This window comes from Plecotus auritus, assembly GCF_963455305.1.
Source record: "Plecotus auritus genome assembly, chromosome: 11".
NCBI lineage: Eukaryota > Metazoa > Chordata > Mammalia > Chiroptera > Vespertilionidae > Plecotus > Plecotus auritus.
In genome coordinates this window covers 11564670-11589608 of record NC_137777.1, presented here as the reverse complement: position 1 = coordinate 11589608, position 24939 = coordinate 11564670, and the positions used below count along the sequence as shown (strand labels likewise).

The 24939-nt window shown below is 37.7% G+C and overlaps 1 protein-coding gene across 5 annotated transcripts in view; it reads right to left on the bottom strand.

Annotated features, from left to right (window-relative positions):
* Positions 1-1037: 1037 nt before the first annotated feature.
* MTDH (metadherin) overlaps positions 1038-24939 on the bottom strand; it is a 59692-nt gene continuing 35790 nt past the window's right edge. For all 5 annotated transcript variants that reach the window (XM_080647063.1, XM_080647060.1, XM_080647061.1 and 2 more), the window contains 5 exons: positions 17031-17155; positions 11926-12033; positions 8792-8932; positions 5937-6093; positions 1038-5288 (listed from right to left, as the gene is read on the bottom strand). In XM_080647063.1, the coding sequence (XP_080503189.1) occupies positions 5218-5288; positions 5937-6093; positions 8792-8932; positions 11926-12033; positions 17031-17155 (602 nt within the window). In that variant the 3' untranslated portion in view covers positions 1038-5217. The remainder of the gene's footprint in view (positions 5289-5936; positions 6094-8791; positions 8933-11925; positions 12034-17030; positions 17156-24939) is intronic.

Here is a 24939-nt window from a genome sequence, read left to right as displayed (position 1 = left end):
GATGGCTTTAGTATTTAACTTATTTTAAGTTTAAAGAAAAAATCTAGATTCGGAATGACGACTAGATTTTTATAAAGTTACTTAGTGACATGATCACCTTTTCTGTTTTAATTTTGTGATAAAATGTGAACAGAGTTTCTTTTTTTTTTTTTTTTTAAATATATTTTATTGATTTTTTACAGGGAGGAAGTGAGAGGGACAGAGAGTTAGAAACATCGATGAGAGAGAAACATCGATAAGCTGCCTCTTGCACACCCCCTACTGGGGATGTGCCCGCAACCAAGGTACATGCCCTTGACCGGAATCGAACCTGGGACCCTGCAGTCCGCAGGCCGATGCTCTATCCACTGAGCCAAACCGGTTTCGGCTGAACAGAGTTTCTGATACCGGCTGACACTTGCACCTTTTGATAATTTCCTGGATTTTATTTGCTAACAACAGAAACGCATCCTCCCCTCGTTTGATAAGAAATGGGACTAGTAGCAACTTTTCCTGGTAATCCCACATATATATGTAATTACAGAAGATTTAGAAGAGAAATAAATCACCCATACTTCCCCCATCTTGAGTGACTAACAGCTCTTTGTTTTGCCATAACCCTCCCCCCTCCCGCCCCCGTGGCATTTGTCAGGAAGTCTGCAGCCTCTCAACAAACTTCACGAGGACCCTGCCCCGAAGCCGGGCACCTGCTGCTCTTCGGCCTCGTCATCCTCCTTCCTCATGGAAAGGCTGCCCTGTGCACCACACAGCTCTGGGGTCACAATTCACGTGCATTCATCGTCCCCAAGTAGCACCATTTCCAAAACGTCAGTCTGACTTGAGGAGGAGCACTAGGGAGGCTGCCCACGAGGAGGCTAGATGTCACTTGGGACCCTTAGCCAGTCCCGGCACCAAGAAGGACCTGGGACAAGCTGGGGCATTTGAGAGCTATTTTCATCCATGGCTTTCCCTTTTGGATCCTGTTTCCAAACAACAACAACAAAAGTCAAGTTCACCCCCAAAATCCCACTGGTAATGTTCTATTTCTTAAGCAGAATGGCGGTTTTAGGTGTTCATTTTATTATGCTTTATAATTTATATACAGGTTACATATATTCATTTTAAAGGCTTTGATACAATAAATAAAAAAGGAAAGCACACATATACAAATAAGAATGCCATTATCATGGGGATGACCTTGAATTTGCTTAAGTTTTTCTTCAAAGTAGCCTGTTCATAAACCTCAATACTGTAATGATTATTAGTCAACAAATATTTACAATGCACCTAATATACTTGTCTTGATGCTAGGGTTAGAAATTACTCTCCTGTTAAATTATTTAGAAAGTAGTAATGCCTTATTTTTTTTTAAGATTAAATATTTTACACACATTTCAATAATTCTATCGTAACTAGTTATAATCTCATACTTGCAGTATACGTGTGATAGGCTACTTCTTTCAGCTTTTCTCTGGAATTTAAAGCTTTCATTGAGTGGAAGAAATTTCTCCCAGAACATACAACATATAAATTATCAGCTGCTACTTGAAGCAGCATCTAAGAGATGTCAAACTTTCCACTCAGTTGGATAAGCTAAACCTGATCTTAAAAATGCTTGGGTACAGCAGCCTACCTAGTGTATGTCAACCCTACGACAGAGACAACCAGCTGTGCCTCCGCTGCTTCCTCAGTAATGGGTCCTGAAATGTTCATTTGGCCAATGACAACACAGAATAAAGACTATTTTCCATCCCTCTTTGTAGCTAGGAATCAAGTGATTAAGTTTGCGTTGATAAGCCTATGTGGTGTAATTTGTAAGAGGTTTTCTTAAAGGGGGCAGAAATGCTGATAGGACATTTCCAGCTGCTACAACTCTCTGCAGCCCTGACGCGAAAGCCACGTGTTGAGGACAGGGAGGGGCAGCAGAGGGACGGTGCAGCCCTGACCCTCACGTAGCGCTGGGCTGCCTTTCCATGCGAGAGAAACAAACTATCTTATTTAAGTTGTTATTGTTGGGGGACTCGCCAAACTAACACATAATGCCAAAGGGGAGTCAACTTCCTAGCCTAAAAGGTTGACACGATTGGTATATGCACCTGGTGGCAGTTACGTCTCTTGCTAACGTGAGGTAAGATGGAAGCTGTTTCCCAGTGTCACGAACAGGGACATTCTAAGAGGTGCTTAACTCCAAATATTTGACTGGTAAAGCCTACAAGTGCGTCTATGGTTTTAGACAGAAACATCCAGAACATCAAAAAGTAATTGATTTTATACTTGCTTAAGATGCAAAAGGACTGAGAAATCCCTCCCCATAAGAGATCTAGAATGAGCAATTTAAACAAAACAAAAATGGCTTTATTTACAATACTCAATGCATTTTACAAACAACACATTTGCATTCCCTAAGTCTTTTGGAAAGTAATTCCAGTTTGTGCAATGAATTTACAGGAAAGACTTAAGACATCTATTAGACATCTTAAACCTAATTTCTAAGTTTTGAAAGACCTTATATTAATAGAGGACTGTTTTTAATGAAGAAAAACTAAACTCTGTAGTTAAATATTGCCCTTCAATATTTTTTAACCAAATACAAACTGGATTAGTCTATGAAATAATACCATTAGATTTGAATGTCTTATTTTCACTGTCCCCCCCAACAGAATGCATGCACAAAGTAAATATGGTAAATTACATGAATGACGTTTTATTTTAATACTTTTTGGACTCTCTCAACTGTTTCGCTTAGTCCAGAGTATTGTTAGATGAGGTTTCCGCCTGGGGAAACCCTAAACCACTACTCCCTGGTCCAGAACAGGGAGGAATTTTCAGTGTACAGAGACAGAAGGGATTAGGATGATTTTAAAGTAGTTTCTACAGGAGCCTTAATTGCTCCTCAGAACAGTGCCCTCCAGGCCTGATGAAGACCAAAGGGATCAGTCATCTCCCTACTGACAGTTTGGGGAGCAACTAATCCAAGCCCCAGGGGACAATGGGCTCCTCTTCTCTCTCCTCCTCCCTGAATCACTACTTGATTTTATGCCTTGTGAGTCGATGATGGGGAACAGTTCCTGTGTTCAGATTCGAGAAACTTCTTTCATGTCACATAAAGACTTCTGGGACAGGTAAAGAGCAAGCAACAATAATACTGTAATCAGGCAGGAGTTTGCACCTCATGCATGTGAACCAGAATAAACTTACTTTTCCACCTCCACAATTCATTTCTCCTTCAAAGACAGTGTCTTTAACACCTGGCATAAATGGCTGACTGGGAGATACTAAACTGGAGAAACAAAGTCCAACACTTGACATAGCCAACAAAATTCTAGGATAAAGAAATGGTGAGGTAGAGTTGAGAGAGTTCAATTAAGTTTTTTGAGCACACATCTTTTGGCACATCCTAAAATTAGACTCCCTACTGAATTCTGCTTTGTCAGACCTTTACAGAGTGCTGGCAACATAGGAATCCTTGGATCTACTACTTAGGAATCATCTATGTGAAAAGCTAACAGAATAAAGTCATTTGAAGAAATCCATTCCTCGCATGTTAGCATATTTATCCCAATATTGAAGCAAATAAAAACAATGCTATCCATTTGCTGAATTTATTTAAAACAAATCAATTTAGAAATATCATAAACAAAACTTCTGACATGTAAACATACTGCCGTGTTCCTGAAACAGATGTTAACACCCGATAAGAGTTAATAATCGTGTGTTAGGAAAGCTGTCCATTAATAAGGCCAGTCTTCAGCAAAACTAAAACCATTTTGTTTCTTTAGCTTTCCTGGACTGACAATGCAATACTATCAAATCACAATCAAAGAGAATAAAGACAACGTTGGATGGATAGATCAGTACCATTGGTTACAGCTAAACAGTTCATTCTTGGCGCCACATAAAAACAATTAAGCCAATCACATCAAATAAATCATGGCTTTTTTCTTTATCACAATTCACTAAGTGATGTTAATTATGGTCCTTGTCAAACACGTTTGGTAAAGGCTATTTACAGTGTACATGGCTGAGCATGCACTATTTATAGTTACAAAGATACCTGCCAGTTTATCACAATAGAATTACACAGTGCCTGAAATGGTGAAACAGCTCCCACAGCATTTAAATTAATAGTTTCAAGCAGGAAACATTCCTTCTTTGACCATGATTGCAATAATTACAAGAAAATTCTTATAAAAACACGAATCCCCTTCAAGAAATTGATGCATATTCTACGCACTACAGGTTAAGGCAGTAAAAAATGTATTCCTGATAACTGGAGGTCTTGACAATGTCAATTAAAGCTGTCTGACTCTAGGTTTCCATTCTCCATCATATACTCAAAGTTCTGTCTGTAGAACTAGTTTGTGAAAGATTTCATTTTTATAGTCAAAAAGTGTTAGTAATGAAGAGATGACACTGGAAAAAATTGCTAGGGAAAGGAAAATAAGTTACATTTTGCTTGAAAGTTTTCAAATCATAAACAAGAGCATTATTTGTGAGTCTCATCTTTGAAAGTATAAAACAAAGACATACAGTTTACCATTCTTAATTTAAAATATATTGTACTTTGAACAATTCAAGTAATGTAAGACTATCAAAAATAAGTTCATAAGCCATAAGTGTCAACTGCATTTTCAATGTTTTAATTAAGAACTTTTTAAAAATTGTAAACTAAACCATGACAGTTTAGTTAAATAAATGATAAATGACTTTTTATTTGCACTTGTGATTCTTTTAATACAAATTGCTACCAACAAATATGTAAAGATATGGCAGATTATGCATTTGATCAAAGCACTTGGATTTAAGCATAAAACAGATTCAAATGGTATAAGTTCCGTGCATAAGGTCCGAGAAGTTGCCTACGAATTTGTAGGCAACCCTCTCTCTCTAATCAGAATCCTTTATTCCTCAGTTGCAGAAGAAATAGGGCACAATCTGTTGTAAACAGGGCACTGTTGTAAAACCAGGATAATATTCTTGAATTAAGAACGTTCTCATTAAATTGAAAAGACTTTCCCAAGTGTCTTCCAGCAATGTAGTATATATATTCTGCTGACCTCTTAATTTCATAAATTAACTTTCCTTTGATTCCATTTTTATGGTGGTTGTGTTCACAGTTTTGTCTTAAAAATTGGTTTAAATTTATATAAAACTCTGTACATGTTCACAAATTATTGCATAAACAGCATAATCTTCAAGACAGTGTCTGCAAACACGTCCTATTCAGGAAAAGAAAATTCACGTTTCCCTCCTGGCTTTTTTCTTCTTTTTTATTTGTTTTGGAGATTCCCAGCTAGTTTCAGACTTGGCTGAAAGAGAAATTAAAACAAAAATTAAAAAACAAAACAAAACAAAAAAACAGGAGAGAGAAAAGTTAGGTCCTGTTAGGAGGATAATAAATATAGTTATGTTTCAAAAATATAAAAGTAGCTTCATTGAAAACATGCTTTGAAATCCACTAAGAATGCCTTAGATTTTATGTTTAAGTTTTCAAGTTCTGGTTACATGTTTTAGGTTATTCTATGTCTGCCTTCCTCTTTTTCTTTCAATTCCAATGTATTATTTGGTTTAACCATATGGATGACATTTTACCAGTTCTGACCTAGAAAAATGAACAATCTGCAGTTTCAAGAACATGTGCACCCTCTGCCCTGGCGGGTGGTAAGCTCAGTTGGTTGGGCATTGTCCTGTGCACTGAAAGGTTGCTGGTTTGACTCCCAGTCAGGGCACATGCCCAGGTTTCAGGCTTGATCCCCAGTAGGGGCTATGCAGGAGGCAGTCAATGATACTCCTCTCACACATCGATCATTGATGTTTCTTTTTTCCTCTCCCTTTCCCTTGAAAAAAAATCAACTAAAAACTACGATTAGAAGTCTAAGTATCTTAGGCTTCTAAGATAGTAACACTTATAAACAGTACAGAGAGCACACAAAAGAACCAAAAATGAGATGACTTACTTTGTGAAGGAGGCACACTATTTTGCTTAATATTTGACTTGGATTTATCTGACTCTTGTAGCATCGGTGGCACTTGGGAAGAGCTCTTGTCAGAATCACTTTTTGATAAAATAACAGATGGCTCGGTAGAAACAGCAGGTGGAAGAGTCTTGATAGGCTATTTTGGAATACAATTATTTTAAATTTTTTGTATGAAATTTCAAATAAAAGGAAATATCATAATAATAAGAGGCCAGTTAGCAGCAACTAAATACAAAAATGGTTTCCAGAAGCACAACTCATACCTGCCCTCTAGTGACAAAACTGAATATATCTTTATCTACAAATACAGGTTGAGATAAAAATGAAGATTTAAAATTACAAGATGTTTATTGAATCTCAAATAGGAGTAAATAATTTTCATTAACTTTTAAATTGTATGATTATATATTTGTTAGCAATTCAATGGTTCTGTCCACTTCCCACCAACTCAACTCAAAACCTTTTCATGTGAAAGACAAAAGAAAACCACTAATTTCAGAACTTCAGAACTACCAGTAGGCAATACCCCCCTTTCTCCTTCTCAAGAGGTAGGTGTACCTCAAACAGCAGCAGCAATAGCTTCTATTTCCTACCTAAGAAAAAACATGACCTCAAGCAAAAGCTGACTATGGCTATTAGTTCTGCCAATTAAAGCAACTTAAACTCAGGTCCAAATCTTCCAAGTTTTATCCTGTTTGGTGGTGATATCATAATGCCTAGGGCCTAGACCAGCCGTGGGCAAACTACGGCCCGCGGAGCCGAAAGAGCGGAGGGTTCTCTTCTCTCCCCTCCGCTCCTTTACTTTGAATTTATATTAGTTCACACAAACACTCCATCCATGCTTTTGTTCCGGCCCTCCGGTCCAGTTTAAGAACCCATTGTGGCCCTCGAGTCAAAAAGTTTGCCCACCCCTGGCCTAGACTCTTGAGCCTTGCTTCTCCTCTTCAACCTATGAGCAGAAAGGAGTTAAATTGATTTGCCTCACTGAAGTCAATGAACTGTCAAAACCAGGTAATAACAGAATACCCAATATTTGGAGTTCCCCGAGGCTTCAACAGATGAGTAAGAGATCATCTCACCCTTTAGCTTTACCTGTGATTGTTATTTTGAATACTAGAGGCCTGGTGCATGAAATTCGTGCACCAGGAGTGGGGTGGTGTGTGTGTGTGTGTGTGTGTGTGTGTGTGTGTGTGTGTCCCTCAGCCTGGCCTGCACCCTCTCTAATCCGGGACAGCTGGCTCCTAACTGCTCACTTGCCTGCCTGCCTGCCTGCTCGCCCCTAACTGCCTCTGCCTGCAGGCCTGATCACCCCCTAACTGCTCCCCTGCCGGCCTGATTGCCTCTAAATGCTTCTGCCTCAGCCTCCGCGGCTTTGTCTGGAATGACTCGTGGAAGGTCGTTTGGTCTAATTAGCATATTACTCTTTTATTAGTATAGCTAGAAACCAGGGTAAGTAATGTTTCTCCTGCCCTTTGTGCTTTCAGGCTTCTTGGTTCAAGAAAGCACCAAGGAAAAGGAAACAAAAGGTGGGAGCTGTGTGCGCCCAGATAACTACTGGGGTTCTTTCTTCCTATTTCAGGGATCTGAAGCAGCATTATGGTTCCGTTCAACTTTCTTAAGGTTCCCTGTACTTATTTCATACCGAATATATTGTTTTACTACTGATTTTTAATCTCCCTTCCTCCTCTGTTCTCTCACTTATCTACATTAATATTCTTTACAAGATGGCTTCTGAAAATAATTTAAGCAAAACATTAGAATGTCAAATGACCCTTTGTAGACCTATTAAACCTACAAATGTGTTGAGATTGCATCCTTTTATCTCAAAGTACTCTCAGGGAAATAAAAACACCCAATCCAAATAGGAAGAATGGTTACAATTGTGTTTTAGGACAAGACGGTTATGAATTCTCTCTCTTAGTGGTCATCCTGGTTCTTGTCTAAAGCTGTTTTGTTAAGCAAGTAAGCTCCACAAAGGCAGAGATTAGCTTTTGTTTCCTTTGTTCTCGGATGTATCCCCAGAATCTAAAACAGTGTGTGGCATATGGTACCCAATATATATATATTTTCAATGGGTAAATGAACCATTCAACTCCAGTAGAATTTAATATATTTCAACATGATGTAATTCACCTAAATATAAATCAGTCTGTGTCAGTGACCTAGACCAGCCGTGAGCAAACTATGGCCCGCGGGCCGGATCCGGCCCGTTCAGCTGTTCTATCTGGCCCGCGGAGCCGAAAGAGCGGAGGGTTCTCTTGCTCTCCCCTCCGCTCCTTTACTTTGAATTTATATTAGTTCACACAAACACTCCATCCATGCTTTTGTTCTGGCCCTCCGGTCCAGTTTAAGAACCCATTGTGGCCCTTGAGTCAAAAAGTTTGCCCACCCCTGGCCTAGACCTTCTGTAACATGGTGCCTTCTGACACATCAAAAATTTCCACAAAAGGCACATGTTTTAAGAACCTGTTACCAAATTTAATAAATGCTCCATTTTGAGAGGTTGGACCATAATCATATTATGTGCATGCTTTGGGAAAAATGCAACCAGTCACATTTTCTCTAAGCTATCTATTGATCCCTGCGTGCCTAGACAGTTAATAGGAGAAAATACAGACTAGCAGATCTGATTTTGCCATTGATAGCTATGCGACTTTGGACAAGTTTGTTCAACTTCTCTAACCTCATTTACATAATGGTCCTACCTTTCTTGTTTTTTTTGTGAGGAATAAATTATTCTGAGTATTTTAAATACTTAGCACAATACTTTAATAAAATATTAATTATAATTCTCAAGTCATCAAAATTTTACTTCTTAAATATCAAAAAATCACCTGGCTATTTTTGACGAGTGTTTCTGCTGGATCACTAGTACTTATGGTTTTCGAAGAAAAAGCTTTTTCCTGTTTTGGACGGACTTTAGAGGTATTCACTGGAAGCTCTTCTCTAATCACTTTTTCTAATTCTTCTGGGTCCTAGAGAGAAAAGTAGTCTATTAGATGATATAAATCACCCATTTTTACTATTTAAAATCTATTTGGTTTGTTGTACTAACGTCCAGAAGATATTCCAAAAAATAACTTTAGTTCAGAACCTGTTCAAACAGCTTAAAAGAGCATATAAAAAAACAATTATTCAAAAGTTTAAGTTGAGCAAGTAGCTTTGAAAGTATGTATGTTACGATTTGCAATCTGTACAAAGTTAGTGAGAAGACATCAGTTTGTTCTATGCTAAGCTGAACTCAACAGTAAAAAACCCACCAACCACATACCATAAACTAAATAGAATTTTACTGAAAAAAGAACAAATTTAAAAATGTGTTCATTTACAGGTAGGATCATGTGCTATATACTTCACACAGAACTTCATGGATACCTCATTTAAACAATGAAGAAACTAAAATCTGAAGTAATTTTAAAAATCTTTAGTCTTGACTCTAAAGCTTTTATATACTTACTAGAGGCGCATCGGTGGAGTCCCACAGCCTGAGCTGCACTTTCTCGAAATCCAGGACCCCTTGGGGAATGTCGGAGAGCCGGTTTCAGCCCGATCCCCGCAGGTCAGGCTGAGGGACCCCACCTGTGCACGAATCCGTGCACCGGGTCTCTAGTACGCATATAAGATCTTTGATTAATCTCTTCCCGCCCTCCCCCCGCCCCCCTTCCTTCTGAGATTCATCAGTCTGTTCCATGTTTCCATGCCTGTGTGTTGAGCATCTGCCCCCTGGTGGTCAGTGCATGTCATAGCTATCAGTCGAACAGTTGCATGTCATAGCTATCAGTCGAACAGTTGCTTAGTGTGTGTGTGTGTGTGTGTATATATATATATATATATATATTGATTTCAGAGAGGAAGGGAGAGGGAGAGAGATAGAAACATCAATGATGACAGAATCATTATCAGCTGCCTCCTACACGCCCTCCTCACTGGAGATTGAGCCTGCAACCTGGGCAAGTGCAGACCAAGAATCAAACCATGACCTCCTGGTTCATAGGCTGACGCTCAATCACTGAGCCATGCTGGCCGGGCTTCACGGTATTTAAAAAAACAGATAAAACTTTTTTTAAGCCCTAACCGGTTTGGCTCAGTGGATAGAGCGTCGGCCTGCGGACTCAAGGGTCCCAGGTTCGATTCCGGTCAAGGGCATGTACCTTGGTTGCGGGCACATACCCGGTGGGGAGTGTGCAGGAGGCAGCTGATCGATGTTTCTCTCTCATCGATGTTTCTAACTCTCTATCCCTCTCCTTTCCTCTCTGTAAAAAATCAATAAAATATATTTAAAAAATTAAAAAAAAATCATTATTAAAAAAAAAACAAAAAAAAAACAAAAAAAAAACTTTTTTTAAAAAAGGAATATCATCAAAATATCAAAAGAACTTTCACAATGACCTTTTCCAATAAGTTGAAATCTACAGAATACATTAATCTCTCAAAATTTCCTTTAAAAGGAATTCACCTATCTACAAGCCCAGGAAGGCCATAATCAACACAGAAATCCAGAAAAAGTTGGCTAAATGGATTTCAGGTGGTATTGCTAACAAAGGATAGCTGTCAATAACATTTCTCAAACAATTATTTAGCATAGTTGTAAGTAAGAAATAAGATTTTCATATATTATAATGTAATGGTGACATGCTGCTTTCAAAAATAAATCCAGCCCTTGCCGGTTTGGCTCAATGTGATAGAGAGTCAGCCTGCCCAGGCATGTACCGGGTTCGATTCCAGTCAAGGGCATGTACCTCGGGGTTGCAGGCTCCTCCCCTACTCGGGCCCTGGTCAGGGCACATGCAGAAGGCAACCAATCGAAGTGTTTCTCTTACATCGATGTTTCTCTCTGTCTTTTCCTCTTCCTTCCACTCTCTCTAAAAATCAATGGAAAAATATCCTCAGGTGAGGATTAAAATAAAAATTAAAAGACCCATGTATCCCGTGTGGCTCAGTGGCTGAGCATCAACCCATGAACAAAGAGGTTACCGGTTCAATTCCTGGATAGGGCACATGCCTGGGTTGTTTCTATCTTTCTATCCCTCTCCCTTCCTCTCTCTCTAACATCAATAAATATATTTTAAAAAATAAACCCCATGTATATTTCCAGTAATATAGCATGTCTGAAATTAAAATATATTTGTTTTCATCTATATCAGTGGTTCCCAACCTTTTTTTGGCCATGCCCCATCAAAAATCCTGATGCCCCCCTGTGACATGTAATTCTATTATTCAAAAAGTGAACTCCTATTCAAGTGGCAGAAGCCTAAAAGGCCATTAACTTGGTCTACACAAGCTTCCAAAGAACATGGCATCCATGAAAGAGGAAAATAAAAGAACGAAAGGACAGTTAAGTACCGAGGAAGAAATCCCTAAGAAATTGTTAAAAAAAAAAAAAAAAATGATGTGATATGAAAAAATAGCAAATAAAGTTTCAAAACCATATGATAAAGAACTGAAATGCATAAATGTCACAATATATATTTATATACTGTATATGAGGCCCCTAGAACCGTAAGAAATGCAAAAAATTCACTGTTAATAATTCATTCTCAAATTGCGCCCCCCGCCCCCCGTGGGGAGTGTGCCCCGCATTGGGAACCACTGATCTACAATATAATCTAAAACATTCTCCCCTGATAGGAAAGACCAAAGAAAAGGAAAACGGAGGAGCAACGGAAAGTTAGAATTTCTGTAGGTGTGAAATACTGTATGAACCTCCTTTTCCATTTCAGCACAAAATGCATCTGGACTAATTTAGAATTTTATTTATTTACTTTTGGGTTTACAACTTGGATTTTTTTTTAAAGCAACAAAGGTGTTTGTTTTTTTTTAATAGTATGATGTATAAAATCTTTAAAACATTTAGGGAATTTTCAAATAAATTTGATGAGTCTTTTATCTCTACATAGTCTTAGCATTTTCTTTTCACATTGCTGCAGTAGGTGCTTACTGAACGAAGCTTATTGTTTTGATATTCTACCTGTACAGGAGAGTTATCGTCACCTTGCTTCTTCTTTTTCTTCTTTTTCTTTTTAGATTTCCCGGTTGAAAGAGCACCCTCTCCTTTTTCTTTATCATCATCTGAAACCTAATTTTAAAAGCAAAAGTGTTAAAGTGAACCAATTGATTTAGTTCTCATTATTCTGAAAATATTTTGAAATAATTTCACTTATTAGGTTTAGTCTTTATTTAAATACTAAATAAGAATTAGTAACAAGCAATAAAACTGATCTAAAATTACATCTTAAAAAATAAAGTATATGGAACTTCATTCTCCTATTGTCTATGACTGACCACTTTTTCCTTACATCTTTCCTTACTTACTATAAGAGCTGTGCAAATCTTGGTTTTTAAAAATTCATTAGATAGCTAATTTTGTTTTATTTAAGAGTTTAAATGTAGAACTATTTGAATTTGACCCTGTTAAGAGGATGGCAAACTACAGAGTGGGAGAAAATATTTGCAAACCATATATCCACCAAGGACTTGTATCTAGATTATATAAAAAACACTAAAAATTCAACAGTAAGAAAACCCAGCAGTCTAAATAGAAAATGTGCAAAGATCTGAACAGACATTTCATGAAAGAAGACAGACAGATGGCAAAAAAGCACATGGAAAGATGTGCAATATTATTAGCCATTAGGAAAATGCAGACTAAAAATTTACCATGAGTTATCACCACATACTTATCAGAATGGTTAAAATAAAAAAGAGTGGTTCTGGCCAGGTAGCTCAATTGGTGAGAGCATCATCCCAATATGCCAAAGTTGTTGATTTGATACCTGGCCAGGACACATACACGAATCAGCCAATGCATGCATAAATAACTGGAACAACAAATTGATGTTTCTCTCTCTTTCTCTAAAATCAATTATAAAAAATTAAAGAAAAAAAATAGTGACAACAGCCAAGTGCTTGCAAGGATGCAGAGAAATTAGATCGCTCATGCATTCCCAGTGGAAATATAAAGTGATATGGCCACTCTGGAAAACAGGCGGTTTCTTAAAATATTAAATATGAAACTACTACCCAGGGATTGTACTCCTGGGCATTTATTCCAGAGAAATGAAAACTTGTATTTGCATAAAAACTGGTACATGAATGTCTACAGCAGCTTTATTCATAGCAGCTCCCAAATGAAAACAACCTAAATGTCCTTTACCAGGAGAATGATTAAATACAGGCCTACCTCAGATATAATGCAGGTTCAGTTCCTGACCACCAATATTAAGCAAGTATTGCAATAAAGTGAGTTACAATCTTTTTTCTGGTGGAGGGTCTTGCCTTCAATTTGTAAAGAAATGAAACATTTGTGAAGTGCAATAAAGTGAAGTGCAATAAAACGAGGTATGCCTGTAAACTGCATAGAGCATGGACTACTACTCAAAAGTAAAAAGAAGCAACTAATGATACATACAATGATTTGGAAGAATCTTTAGAGTAGTGGTTGCCAACTGGTGGTCCATGAGGTCCGAAAGGTTGGCGACCGCTGCTTTAGAGATTATGCTCAGTGAAAAAACAGTACCAAAGGTTATCCTATATAATAAAAGCCTAATATGCAAATTGTCCCCTTGACCAGCAGTTCGACCAGGGGGTGGGGCCAGCTGGCCAACTGTGGGAAGCGAGGTCCTGGCCAGCAGCCAGCAGCCGCTAAGGACCCTACCTATGCACAAATTTTGTGCACTGGGCCTCTAGTATACTAGATAATTCTTTAAATAGAACATTCTTGAAATGTCAAAATTATAGAGATGATGAACAGCTTACTTCCAGGTTGGCTAGGGATTTAAAAAGGGGGTCGAGATAGGAAGGAAGAGAAGATGGTATGAAAAAGAGCAACCTGAGGGATCCTTGAAGTGACAGAAATGTTCTGTATCTTGACTACATCAATGCCAAGACCTAGTTGTGATACTGTCCTAGTTTCCAAAATATTACCAATGAGGGACACTGGGTAAAGGGTACAGGGGATCACTCTGTATTATTTCTTACAAGTAAATGTGACTTCCTAATTATCTCAAAATAAAAGGCTTAATTAAAAAATTAAATCTGAGAAAGTCACTGAAAATAACATTCTGCATGATAAAAACAGTGAATTAGGACTGTTAAATCAGTATTATTAGTACTGATGATATCTCTTCACACATCACATATAGTTGAATTTTCTATAGAAAAGTGTCTTTTGTTTATTTTGCACAGGTGACAGCCAAGATCCCTAGACTATTTATTCTTAGAGAAAGAGATGATATGGATACCTGCTATTTCTTTGTTCAGCACCATAGTCATCAGGATGATTTTAGAGGTCTCATGAACCACCAAATAGTTTACAAAATTATTATCAGAGAGAAAAACAAAATAAAACGCTGTACCACTTAGCTTTAGCTAACTGTAACTCAGCCATAAAAGAAAGGTAGTTCTGCATGGCAAAACACTACTTTTGTTCATGGGAAAAAGGAGGAAATCAACTCCATACCATCTTTTAACTCAAATATTCTGAAAAACCGAAAATTCCTTTTATCCCCTTTCTCAATCCCATTCCCACATTACCTCCCTAGAGGTAACCATTATCATGAACTTCTTTTGTATCCATCTAATCAATTTTTCTATAAATTTATGTGTCTCCCCACACAAAATGTGCACAAATGGTATCATCATTGTTATCTTTCTGAAACTTGCTCATCATATATATTATCTTTTTAAAAATATATTTAGATATTTTATATGTACATGTGTATATATATATATGAGATTTTAGTAATATTGATATACTAATTTAGCTTTAATTCATTTAAAAAATCTGTCTAATATGCCATTGTACAAACAGATCACATTTTATTTATCCATTCCCCAACTAATAGGCATTTAGATGGCTTCCCATTTTTGCTTAGAAATGTAAAGATGATCTCTGAATCTACTCAGAAAAAGAACTGCTATGATATGTGATAGTCTTTACTCTACTCAGTGTTTCCACTGTTAAATTCTGATGAACAGGCATGGGAAGTTCCATTTAAGAGAAACAGACTTTTAGTTGTACATTCACTGAACATTCAATTAGTATCAGAATGATTTCTTGTGCTAAGATACCATATACTAAGAAGCTTTTTAAAAAACGTAGACTTTTTTTTTTTGAGCAGGTTTAGGTTCACAGCAAAATTGAGCAGAAGGTAAAGATTTCCATATACTCCCTGCCCTCACACACAAACACAGACTCCCCCTACCCCCCATTATCAACATTCCTTCAGAGTGGCACATTGGTTACAAGCAATGAATCTACAGTGACACACCATTATCACTCAAAGTCCATAGCCAACATCAGGCTCACTCTTGGAGTTGCACATTCTGTGGGTTTGGACAAATGTATGTGACATGGATCCACCATTACAGTATCACACAGAGTAGTTTCACTGCCCCAAGTACCCTCTGTGCTCTGCCCATTTGTCCCTTTTTCCTCCAGCTCTTGGCAACTGTAGGAAGCTTTTGTAGGTCCAACCTAAAATTCGTTTTCTCTCCCCACCCCCAGACTTTGATTTTACTGGTAACTGTCCCCCTCTACATTTATTTACACCCTTAGTAGTAAATCTCATTAAGGACCTCTCCCTTTCTCAGGTCCCTGAAGATGAGAGGTACTGTATATCCAATTAAAGGCTAACCCACAATCCACTTGTGTCTAAGGTTCCCTGAACTCTATTGCTAGGATCTTATTCTGTTAGTGAAATCTCTCATATATATTTAATTTACCTTAGGATCCTTTGCCTCTTTGTCTACAGATGTGTTAAAGCAGGAGTAGGCAAACTACGAATGTAGCCCAATGCCAGTTTTTGTAAATAAAGTTCACTTCTGTATTGCCTATGGCTACTTTTGCACTACTGTGTGGCTCTTTATTAAAAAACCTGCCGACCCTGCATTAAAATCTCTTCTATAGCCTGGCCAGAGTGGCTCAGTGGTTGAGTATTGACCTATGAACCAAAAGGTCATGGTTCAATTCTTGGTCAGGGCGCATGCCCAGGTTGTGGGCTCGGTCCCCAGTGTGGGGTATGTAAGAAGCAGCTGATCAATGATTCTCTTTTTAAAAAAAATATATATTTTATTGATTTTTTACAGAGAGGAAGGGAGAGGGATAGAGAGTTAGAAACATCAATAAGAGAGAAACACCGATCAGCTGTCTCCCACACACTCCCCACTAGGTATGTGCCCGCAACCAAGGTACATGCCCCTGACCGGAATCGAACCTGGGACCCTTGAGTCTGCAGGCCAATGCTCTATCCACTGAGCCAAACCGGCCAGGGCTGATTACCTCTCTCCCTCTCCCTTCCTCTCTTAAAAAAAAAAAAAAAAAAAAAAAAAAAAAAAAAAAGAACTGTACTGATAGCTCAAGGTGTGGATTGATTCAATTATGTGAATCTTACAGTTATCATAAATGATGGTAGGGCTAGAGGAAAATATATTTTAAAAATATATTTTTAGATCTTTTATATATACATGTGTATATATATTTTTTCTTTCACTTATTTATTCCTTTTTCTGAATGTCAAGCATGTTGCTAGAGCTACAGAAACAAGAACTTCATGGACCCTTTCTTTAAGGAATGTAGCCTAGAAGGGGGAAGACAGACATGTAAATAATTGATCCTGTTACTAGTTGGTTCCACAGCTATGTACTATTTTACCTCTCCACTAAGCATGTTACCTATTTCCCTGCCTTGGTGCCCTTTTCATGATGTTCTCAGTCTTGTCTGTTGCTATGAAGCCTTCCTTAATCTTATACTGGATACCAATTTACTTTTTTCTAAAACACATTAAGAGTTGGTAGGCTATAATAATAATTCTGATAAATAGACAGGAAGTGTTGCTTGTTTTCCTATCAATGTCTAATAGTGCTTTCCATATAAAGCCCTCCATAATTTGTGGGGCAAAAAACAACAGTGATATGGAGAAGGCATGCAGGCAAAAGATAAATGAAATAAATACGATCATAATGTCTCCCTGAAGCAATCTGGATATACTTATAATAATACAGACTGTATCCCCTAATAATTCTAATATAGTTGGGTGTAAAGAAATAAACATACCCGCCAATCCCTTTACTCACTTTTTGATCATCAGGAATTGGCTCCTGGGACTTTAGAAGTGATGCTCTTTCTTCATCTACCCAATTTCCCCACTCTTCTGCTGGTGCATTCCAATCAGAGCTGGGATCAGCAGAAGACAGACCATCTAAAATTTAACATTGTGAATTAGGTATCTATCATTTCTGCCAAAAACTAAAATGCAAAAACTAAAATCACTTATGTTACACTAAGCTGTAATTTTAACGATTGTTCCTTCTCCCGAGCACATTTTAAAAGCTAGAAAAAAACCCCAGTAACAGGATGGTAAAAAAAACACACCTTTGCCCAACTTCTACTGGGCACATCATATGGCTATTTAAGTGGAATTTCTAAGGAACTCCAGAAAACTTATGAATTAACTATTTAATTCTACTCTTCTTACCTCCTTTGTTATCAGTGTCCTGAATTTGCTGTTTAGGTCTAACCTGGTAAAATCTGGTCATTTCTTTGTCCTGATTATTACAACATTTTTGTAGTTGATTATATTTCTAGAATACAGAATTAGTCAATCTTTAAACAGTAGTACCAAAATTATACTACCTCCCCACTTTATGAGCTTTTCAAAATTAGGTTCTTCTTTAAATTCACTAAGTGTCATTACAGAATACTTAACCTCTTCTTTTCCCCTCCTCTTTTAATAATTGTACCTTTATTCCAAAATATGGGTCACTTTTTGGGCTTCTATCACCCTACTGTCATGAATAACATTTTATTCTAGACTTTTAAAATTCCTTCCTTTCACTCTAGGAGGCACTGGCTTATTCTAAAAGGGAAAAACATTCTTTGGCTTTACCCTGATTAAGCAACTAATTCTCAAATTAATCCTTCCCTCCTCTTCCAGGATATCCTATAGGCTTGCATATATACTTTTGCAACAACAACTTAAGTTAGACTTTATTTCTAAATAGTTAATGAGTTTAGAATTCTAATATAGTACTGCTTTATTGAAAAAATCCACTCTTTCCCCACTAATACCAAATGCTGCTTTCATTAAACACTAAATTCTTTCACATACATTTCGGTCTGTTATTAGAATTTTTATTCTATTCCACTGATCTATTGCTGGGATAGTGCCATCTATAATAATAAAAGGGTAATATGCTAATTAGATGGCGGAAGAGCAGAACGACATTCCGAATGACCTTCTGGGTGAAGCCGGCGCTGCGAGGGCTGAGCCCCTTGCACGAATTTTGTGCATCGGGCCTCTAATATACATGATATAACTGTGCAATATATTTAGTATCCAGGAAAACAAATCTGTCAGCATTACTCTCATTTTCTTTCTATTCTTATTTTTCCATGTGAACTCTGTAACAGTGTTTTTGTTTAAAGGGGAGGTATTATGACACATCTTCATGAAGGTTTTAAAATCTATATTTTGAAAGAATATAGTGCTTTCCATATAAAAAATCTCACAGGAAAAAAATCATAGACATAACTGTCTGTACAATATGATCCCAAATTTACAGGAGAAAGATATACAAGAAAATAATCCATAACAGATATATCTTAACAGTGGAATTACAGGAATTTCATCTTATTAAGCACTTACTATGTACTAGAACTTGAGCTAGGTAGGTACCAGAGATACAAAGATCAGTATGACCTAATCCCGCTCACCCCCATGACGCTCAGTCTGTCTACTCAGGGATGGAGATAGGTAAATACAACAGCAGAGTGATATTAGATTCTGTCACACAGGGTGTAGAGAGAGAGAAGAGGGGCTAAACCAGGAGAGGATGAGGAGAGACTGAAAGTGTAAGCAAGAGAGAGTCTAATGGAGGTAAAACAAGTAACAAGTGATTACAAGTGTGAAATGTGTTATAAAAAAGGAAGTCCTTTCCTATATTTTGAAATTTATTAACATAACTTGGGCCACTATTACACAGCATTAACAGAGAGGGTAAGAAGGACCTTTTACAGCCCTGACCAGATAGCTCAGTTGGTTTGAGTGTCGTTCATACACCAAAAGTTTGCGGGTGTAGGGCAAATATCTAGGTTGTGGGTTCGATCCCTGGTTGGGGCAAGTATGGGAGAGAGCCGATCTATCTCTCTCTCCCCCTTGGGTGAGGATTTAAAAAAAAAACAAAAATAAAAAAAGTATCTTATAGTCAAACTAGAGGCCCAGTGCATGCATTCGTGCACGGGTGGGGTTCCTTGGCCTGGCCGGCGATAGGGGCTGTCTCGCCCAGTCCCACTCGGGGCAGATCAGGGCCAGCCAGCCTGGGGGAGGGACCACATGAGGTTGGCTGTGGGAGTGCACGGACCACCGGGGGCAGCTCCTGCATTGAGTGTCTGCCCCTTGGTAGTTAGTACGCATCATAGCGACTGGGTGACTGGTCGTTCGACCAGTCATAATGGTCGCTTAGGCATTTTATATATATATATATATGGTTCTATATATCTACATGTGAATATTGCTCTAACACTTAAAAACTATGTTATTTTTGTTAAATTTCTTAACTGTAATGAACTACATACTAACTTCATAGGACTGATGAGAGGATTATATGAAATACATGTAAAGAAGTTCATAACAATGCAGTAAGTGGTCAATAAATGGTAGCTATTGTTTTTACAACAGAAAGCCAGTTTTCAAGCTATAAGGCATATACAATTAAGAATTTACTTTTTGCCCTAGCTAGTTTGGCTCAGTGGATAGAGTGTTGGCCTGTGGACTGAAGGGTCCCAAGTTTTATTCCAGTCAAGGGCACGTGCCTGGGTTGTGGGCTGGATCCCCAGTAGGGGGTGTAGAGGAGGCAGCAGATCAATAATTCTCTTTCATCATTGTTGTTTCTCTCTCTCTCTCTCCCTCTCCCTTCCTCTCTGAAATCAATAACAATATATTTAATAAAAAAATAATTTACTTTTCGTCCAGCCAGTGTGGCTCAGTGGTTGAGTGTTGACCTATGAACCAGGAGGTCACAGTTCGATTCCCAGTTAGGGCACATGCCCAGGTTGTTGCCTCAATTCCGTGTGGGGCATGCAAGAGGCAGCCAATTAATGAGTCTCATCATTGATGTTTCTGTCTCTCTTTCCTTCTCCCTTCCTCTCTGAAATCAATAAAAATATATTTAAAGAAAAAAGATTTTTCATAATCCTGATAAATCTCTCAATAAGACATACTTGGTATGTCCCAATGTAGAAATCATTTTTACAAGTATAAAAGGTCTAGTAGATGTCTAGAATCAATTGCTCATTTTACACCAAGCATTCATTAACAATACTACTATTAGGAGATTTGAATGACAAAGCTGTCATTGGTTTTGCTTAAACTTGACAAGAAACCCAGATTTGGAAAATTACTGTCTATAAGCCAGATCTCTAAAGCCTCTTGCCAGAAAATTTATTTTCTTTTAAGAAAACAAGTTTAGGCAAGTGAATGGGAAATATACTAACATATAAACTATTCTCTTAATAAATATGGTATGTGGGTATGGGGGATTAAAATCTAGTGAAGTACTTAGTGAAAATATATTTTTTAGCCCAGCTGGTGTGGCTCAGTAGTTGAGTATTGACCTATGAACCAGGTGGTCATGCTTCGATTCTTGGTCAGGGCACATCCCCGGTTGCGGGCTTGAACCCCAGTGTGGGGCTTGCAAGAGGCAGCTAATCAATGATTCTCACTCATCATTTATGTTTTTATCCCTCTCTCCCTCTCCCTTCCTCTCAGAAATCAATAAAAATATATTTTTAAAAATTATATATTTTAAAGGCTTAAATGGCCATGAAGTTTGGAGAGTAACTGTACTATGGTTTAACTTCATAAGAACATTAACAGAAGCATAATTTCTATTGGCTTCCCAAAACTTTATTGGTGCCCAGCTGGTGTTGTTCAGTGGTTGAGCGTTGACCCATAAACTAGGAGGTCACGGTTCGAGTCCTGTTTAGGGTATATGCCAGGGTTTCAGGCTCAATCCCCTGTGGGGGGCTTTCAGGAGATGACCAATCGATGTTTCTCTCTCTCTAATAGCAATAAAAACATATTAAAAAAAAAACTATTGGTGATGTTTCCATGTTTATTGATCTCAGGTTTTTTTTAAATTAACTAGGTCAAATGAAACTATTTTAAAACAACAGATCAATCATCTAAACCTAAACACTGTCAGAAGGAGACTTCTCAACACTTAATTCTTAAGATTCATGGGCCTAATCTGCTAACTTCTTAAGACATAGTTTCCTTAAAACTGCATAGTATAGCTTCATTCATAATATAGGTCTCTCCATCTATCTATAATAATAAAAGCGTAATATGCTAATTAGACTGAACATCCTTCTGGATGACCTTCTGGACAAAGCTGGGGCTGCGAGGGAAGCCCGGGTCCTGGGTGCCAGAGGGAAGCTGGTGCCAGTAGCCGGAGAAAGGAAGGCCTAATCTTGCACCAATTTTGTGCATCAGGCCTCTAGTTTATAAATAATTTCCTATTTTTCAAAATTCCCCATTAGTTTTCCAATATCTTTTTTTTGTTTGTTTGTTAATCCTCACCAGAGAATATTTTTTCCATTAATTTTTAGGGAGGGAGGGAAAAGGAGGGAGGGAGGGAGAGAGAGAGAAAAATTCCATGTAAGAGAGACCCATTGATTGGTTGCCTCCTGTGACCAGGGTCTGGGATCAAACCTGCAACCCAAGTATGTGCCCTTGACCGGGAATCGAACCTGTGACCCTTCAGTCTGAGGGCCAACACTCTAACCACTGAACAATACTGACCAGGGATGCCAATATCTTTTCAAAGAACCATATTAGCTATCTTCAAAATGGTAAGCAATGTGTGTCTCCATTTAACTTGCTTGTGGAGTTAAACATCTCATAGCTAATCTCTATTTTATCTCAGCAAGAAAATGGCTATTAGCTGTTTCTTACCAGAATTTAATTCATTAACTTTAATAAGACACAACAATTACGTTAGAAAGACATTCTTCAGTTTTTAAACACATCATACTAATTAATTAACCCCACAGAACAGACTAATTGTGCCTCTAGAAGAAGACATCAACAACAGCACAGAAGCACATACTCAATATTTACTAGAATATTAGAACACAGGGCAGTGTTCTAAGTGTATTATAATGTTCTAATATGTATTATATTATTTAAGCCTCTCAACAACTCTGCCAGGGGAGGGAGGGAGGGAGGAGAACTACTATTTTTACAGATGATGAAACTGAGGCATAGAGCCATGTCTTAGGGCAAAGACAAAGAAGATTTAAGCCCACATAGTCCTCAAGGCTCATGCTCTTAACCCCTTCATTATGCTGTGCCAACAAAAACAAAGTTCTATTCAAAATCTCACTTTTTATAGGGGTTATGATGATAATGTTTTTTTTATGACCAAGAAAACTGATAGATTAACATCTGCCCTTAAAATGTAAGCCGTGGGCAAACTACGGCCTGCGGACTGGATCTGGCTATTCTATCTGGTTCTCTTGCTCTCCCCTCCGCTCCTTTACTTTGAATTTATATTAGTTCACACAAACACTCCATCCATGCTTTTGTTCCGGCCCTCCGGTCCAGTTTAAGAACCCATTGTGGCCCTCGAGTCAAAAAGTTTGCCCACCCCTGTTACTGTAGCATCTTAACCTTATATTCAAGTGCCTGAGTAGAATCAATGCCTTTTTGTCAGATAATGTTGTCTATGCCTCAAACCAGACAGTCAATATATATAGATTTAATTGATTTTTAGAGAGAGAGGAAGGGAGAGGGGTAGAGATAGAAACATTGTGGATTGGCTGCCTCCTGCATGCCCCCTACTGGGGATCAAGCCCACAACATAGGCATGTGACCTCTTGGCTTATGGGTTGACACTCAACCACTGACCCACACCAGCTGGCAAAGAGTCAATAAATTAATCATATTACACTGTTAAATGTAAAGCTAGTGTATGTGTATGTGTGTACACACTTTGTGGATTAGTAATCTCAAATATTAAATCATGCCCTCTACAAATTTAGAAGGAATAAGTAAATTCACCAAGTACCAACATAAGCCACATTAAAGATGACAACGCACAAAATAAAATTCACATAGGAAATGAGATTAAAGAGAAACTTTGGACTTAAAAGACTGCCAACACAGCATAACAAGTTTGAGAAAGATGGTATTCCTGATACTTACTACTTTAAGTACAGAGTCATGTGCATACATTTTTCAGTCTTGTTTTAGCAGCCAATCATATTTTTCGTATTATAAGAATTGTTAAAGAGATGAAAGAGGAGCTGTTCTATCCAAGTTGAGAAGTCTAGAGTCTTGTTTGCTGTTTTCCTCAGCCTCATACCACAGCTGCCAAGACATCTCCACCTCACTCCTGCTATTTTCTTACAATCACTCCTATTGTTCTTTAATCTCTCCTCAATTCTATTGGGCATAAACTTGATCATTCTTCCCAAAGTTTTTTTTTGCTCCATTTTACAACTCAATTAATCTAGATTCCAAGATCAGTGACAAGAAAAAGTCCAAGCCATATGAGGTACTACATTTTAAAAATCAGGGCTAGAACTAGGATACACGTTCTAAACCAGAAACCCCAAGGCCCAGCTTCCTAATCTTTAGCCAGCAATTCAAGGCTTTTCACGATGTGGTCCTCCCTAATCTACCTTTTCAACTTCATCTCCCTTAATCTGTAAGAATTGTGCTTCAACTAATTTATATAGAGACTAATCAGTGAACACACTGATCCTTGTGCTATGTTTCGAGCTTACCTTCACGATTACAATCATCACCAAGGCTGTACCGTGTAGTGGTTAAAAGCATGAACTCTGGAGCTAGACTACGAAAGTTTGATATCATCTCCACCACTTAACTTGAGCTGTGTGGCCAGGGGAAGTTAGATAACTTTTCTTTGCCTCAGTTTCTTAATATGGTAAGTACGGGAAAAAAAATAACACCTACTTCATGGAATTGTTATAAGCATTAAATTAACAGTATTTACAAGACTTTAGAGCATTGCCTGGCCAGTGTGGGTCAGTGGTTGAGCATCAGTCCATGAATCAGGAGGTCATGGGTTCAATTCCTAGTCAGGGCACATCCCCAGGTTTTGGGCTTGATCCCCAGTAGGGGACGTGCAGGAGGAAGCCGATCAATGATTCTCTTTTTTTTTCTTTAAATATGTTTTTATTGATTTCAGAGAGGAAGGGAGAGGGTGAGAGAGATAGAAACATCAATGATGAGAACCATTATCAGTTGCCTGCATGCCCTCTACTGGGGGTCGAGCCCACAAACCGGGCATGTGACCTTGACCAGAATCGAACTCAGGACCCTTCAGTCCGCAGGCTGATGCTCTATCCACTGAGCCAAACTGGGTAGGGCCAAAATATATTCTTTTAAAAAAATTTTAATCAAGGCAAAAATGGTAGAAAATTCCAAAAGTAAATGCTAAATAAATAACAGAAAATAATGTGCTGTAAAAATTCTGAGAAAGGAGTAAATTCTGAGGTTTGGAGTTTAAAAAAAAAAATCCAATTAAAAAAAAGATAGTATGAGCTTTCTAACATAAAAACCATTATGTTTTTCCCTTCGTCTTTTTTTTTTTTTTTTTTTTAAATAACTCTTGCCTTTAACCTTCTTATGCTTCTATTAGAAATTAGGCTAAACAAATGGTTTTCTACCAATAAAAAAACTTGCACGCCTCACAAATTCAAAGCCATGCCAATATATTTTAGAACATTCACGTAAAACAAATATTGTAAAACTAGAGCAACTATAAGACAATTTCATGTTTAAATATCATCTCAATCATAAAAAATGAATTTAGTTTTAATTCTATAGGTATTCAATAATTAGTTTACAAGTAATACATTTGGTATTAGATTACATTACTATGACCTAAAAGGTTAGAAACTAGGATTAAAATTAAAATATAAAGCATGAATTCAGAAGTTAGAAATTCTGAAAAA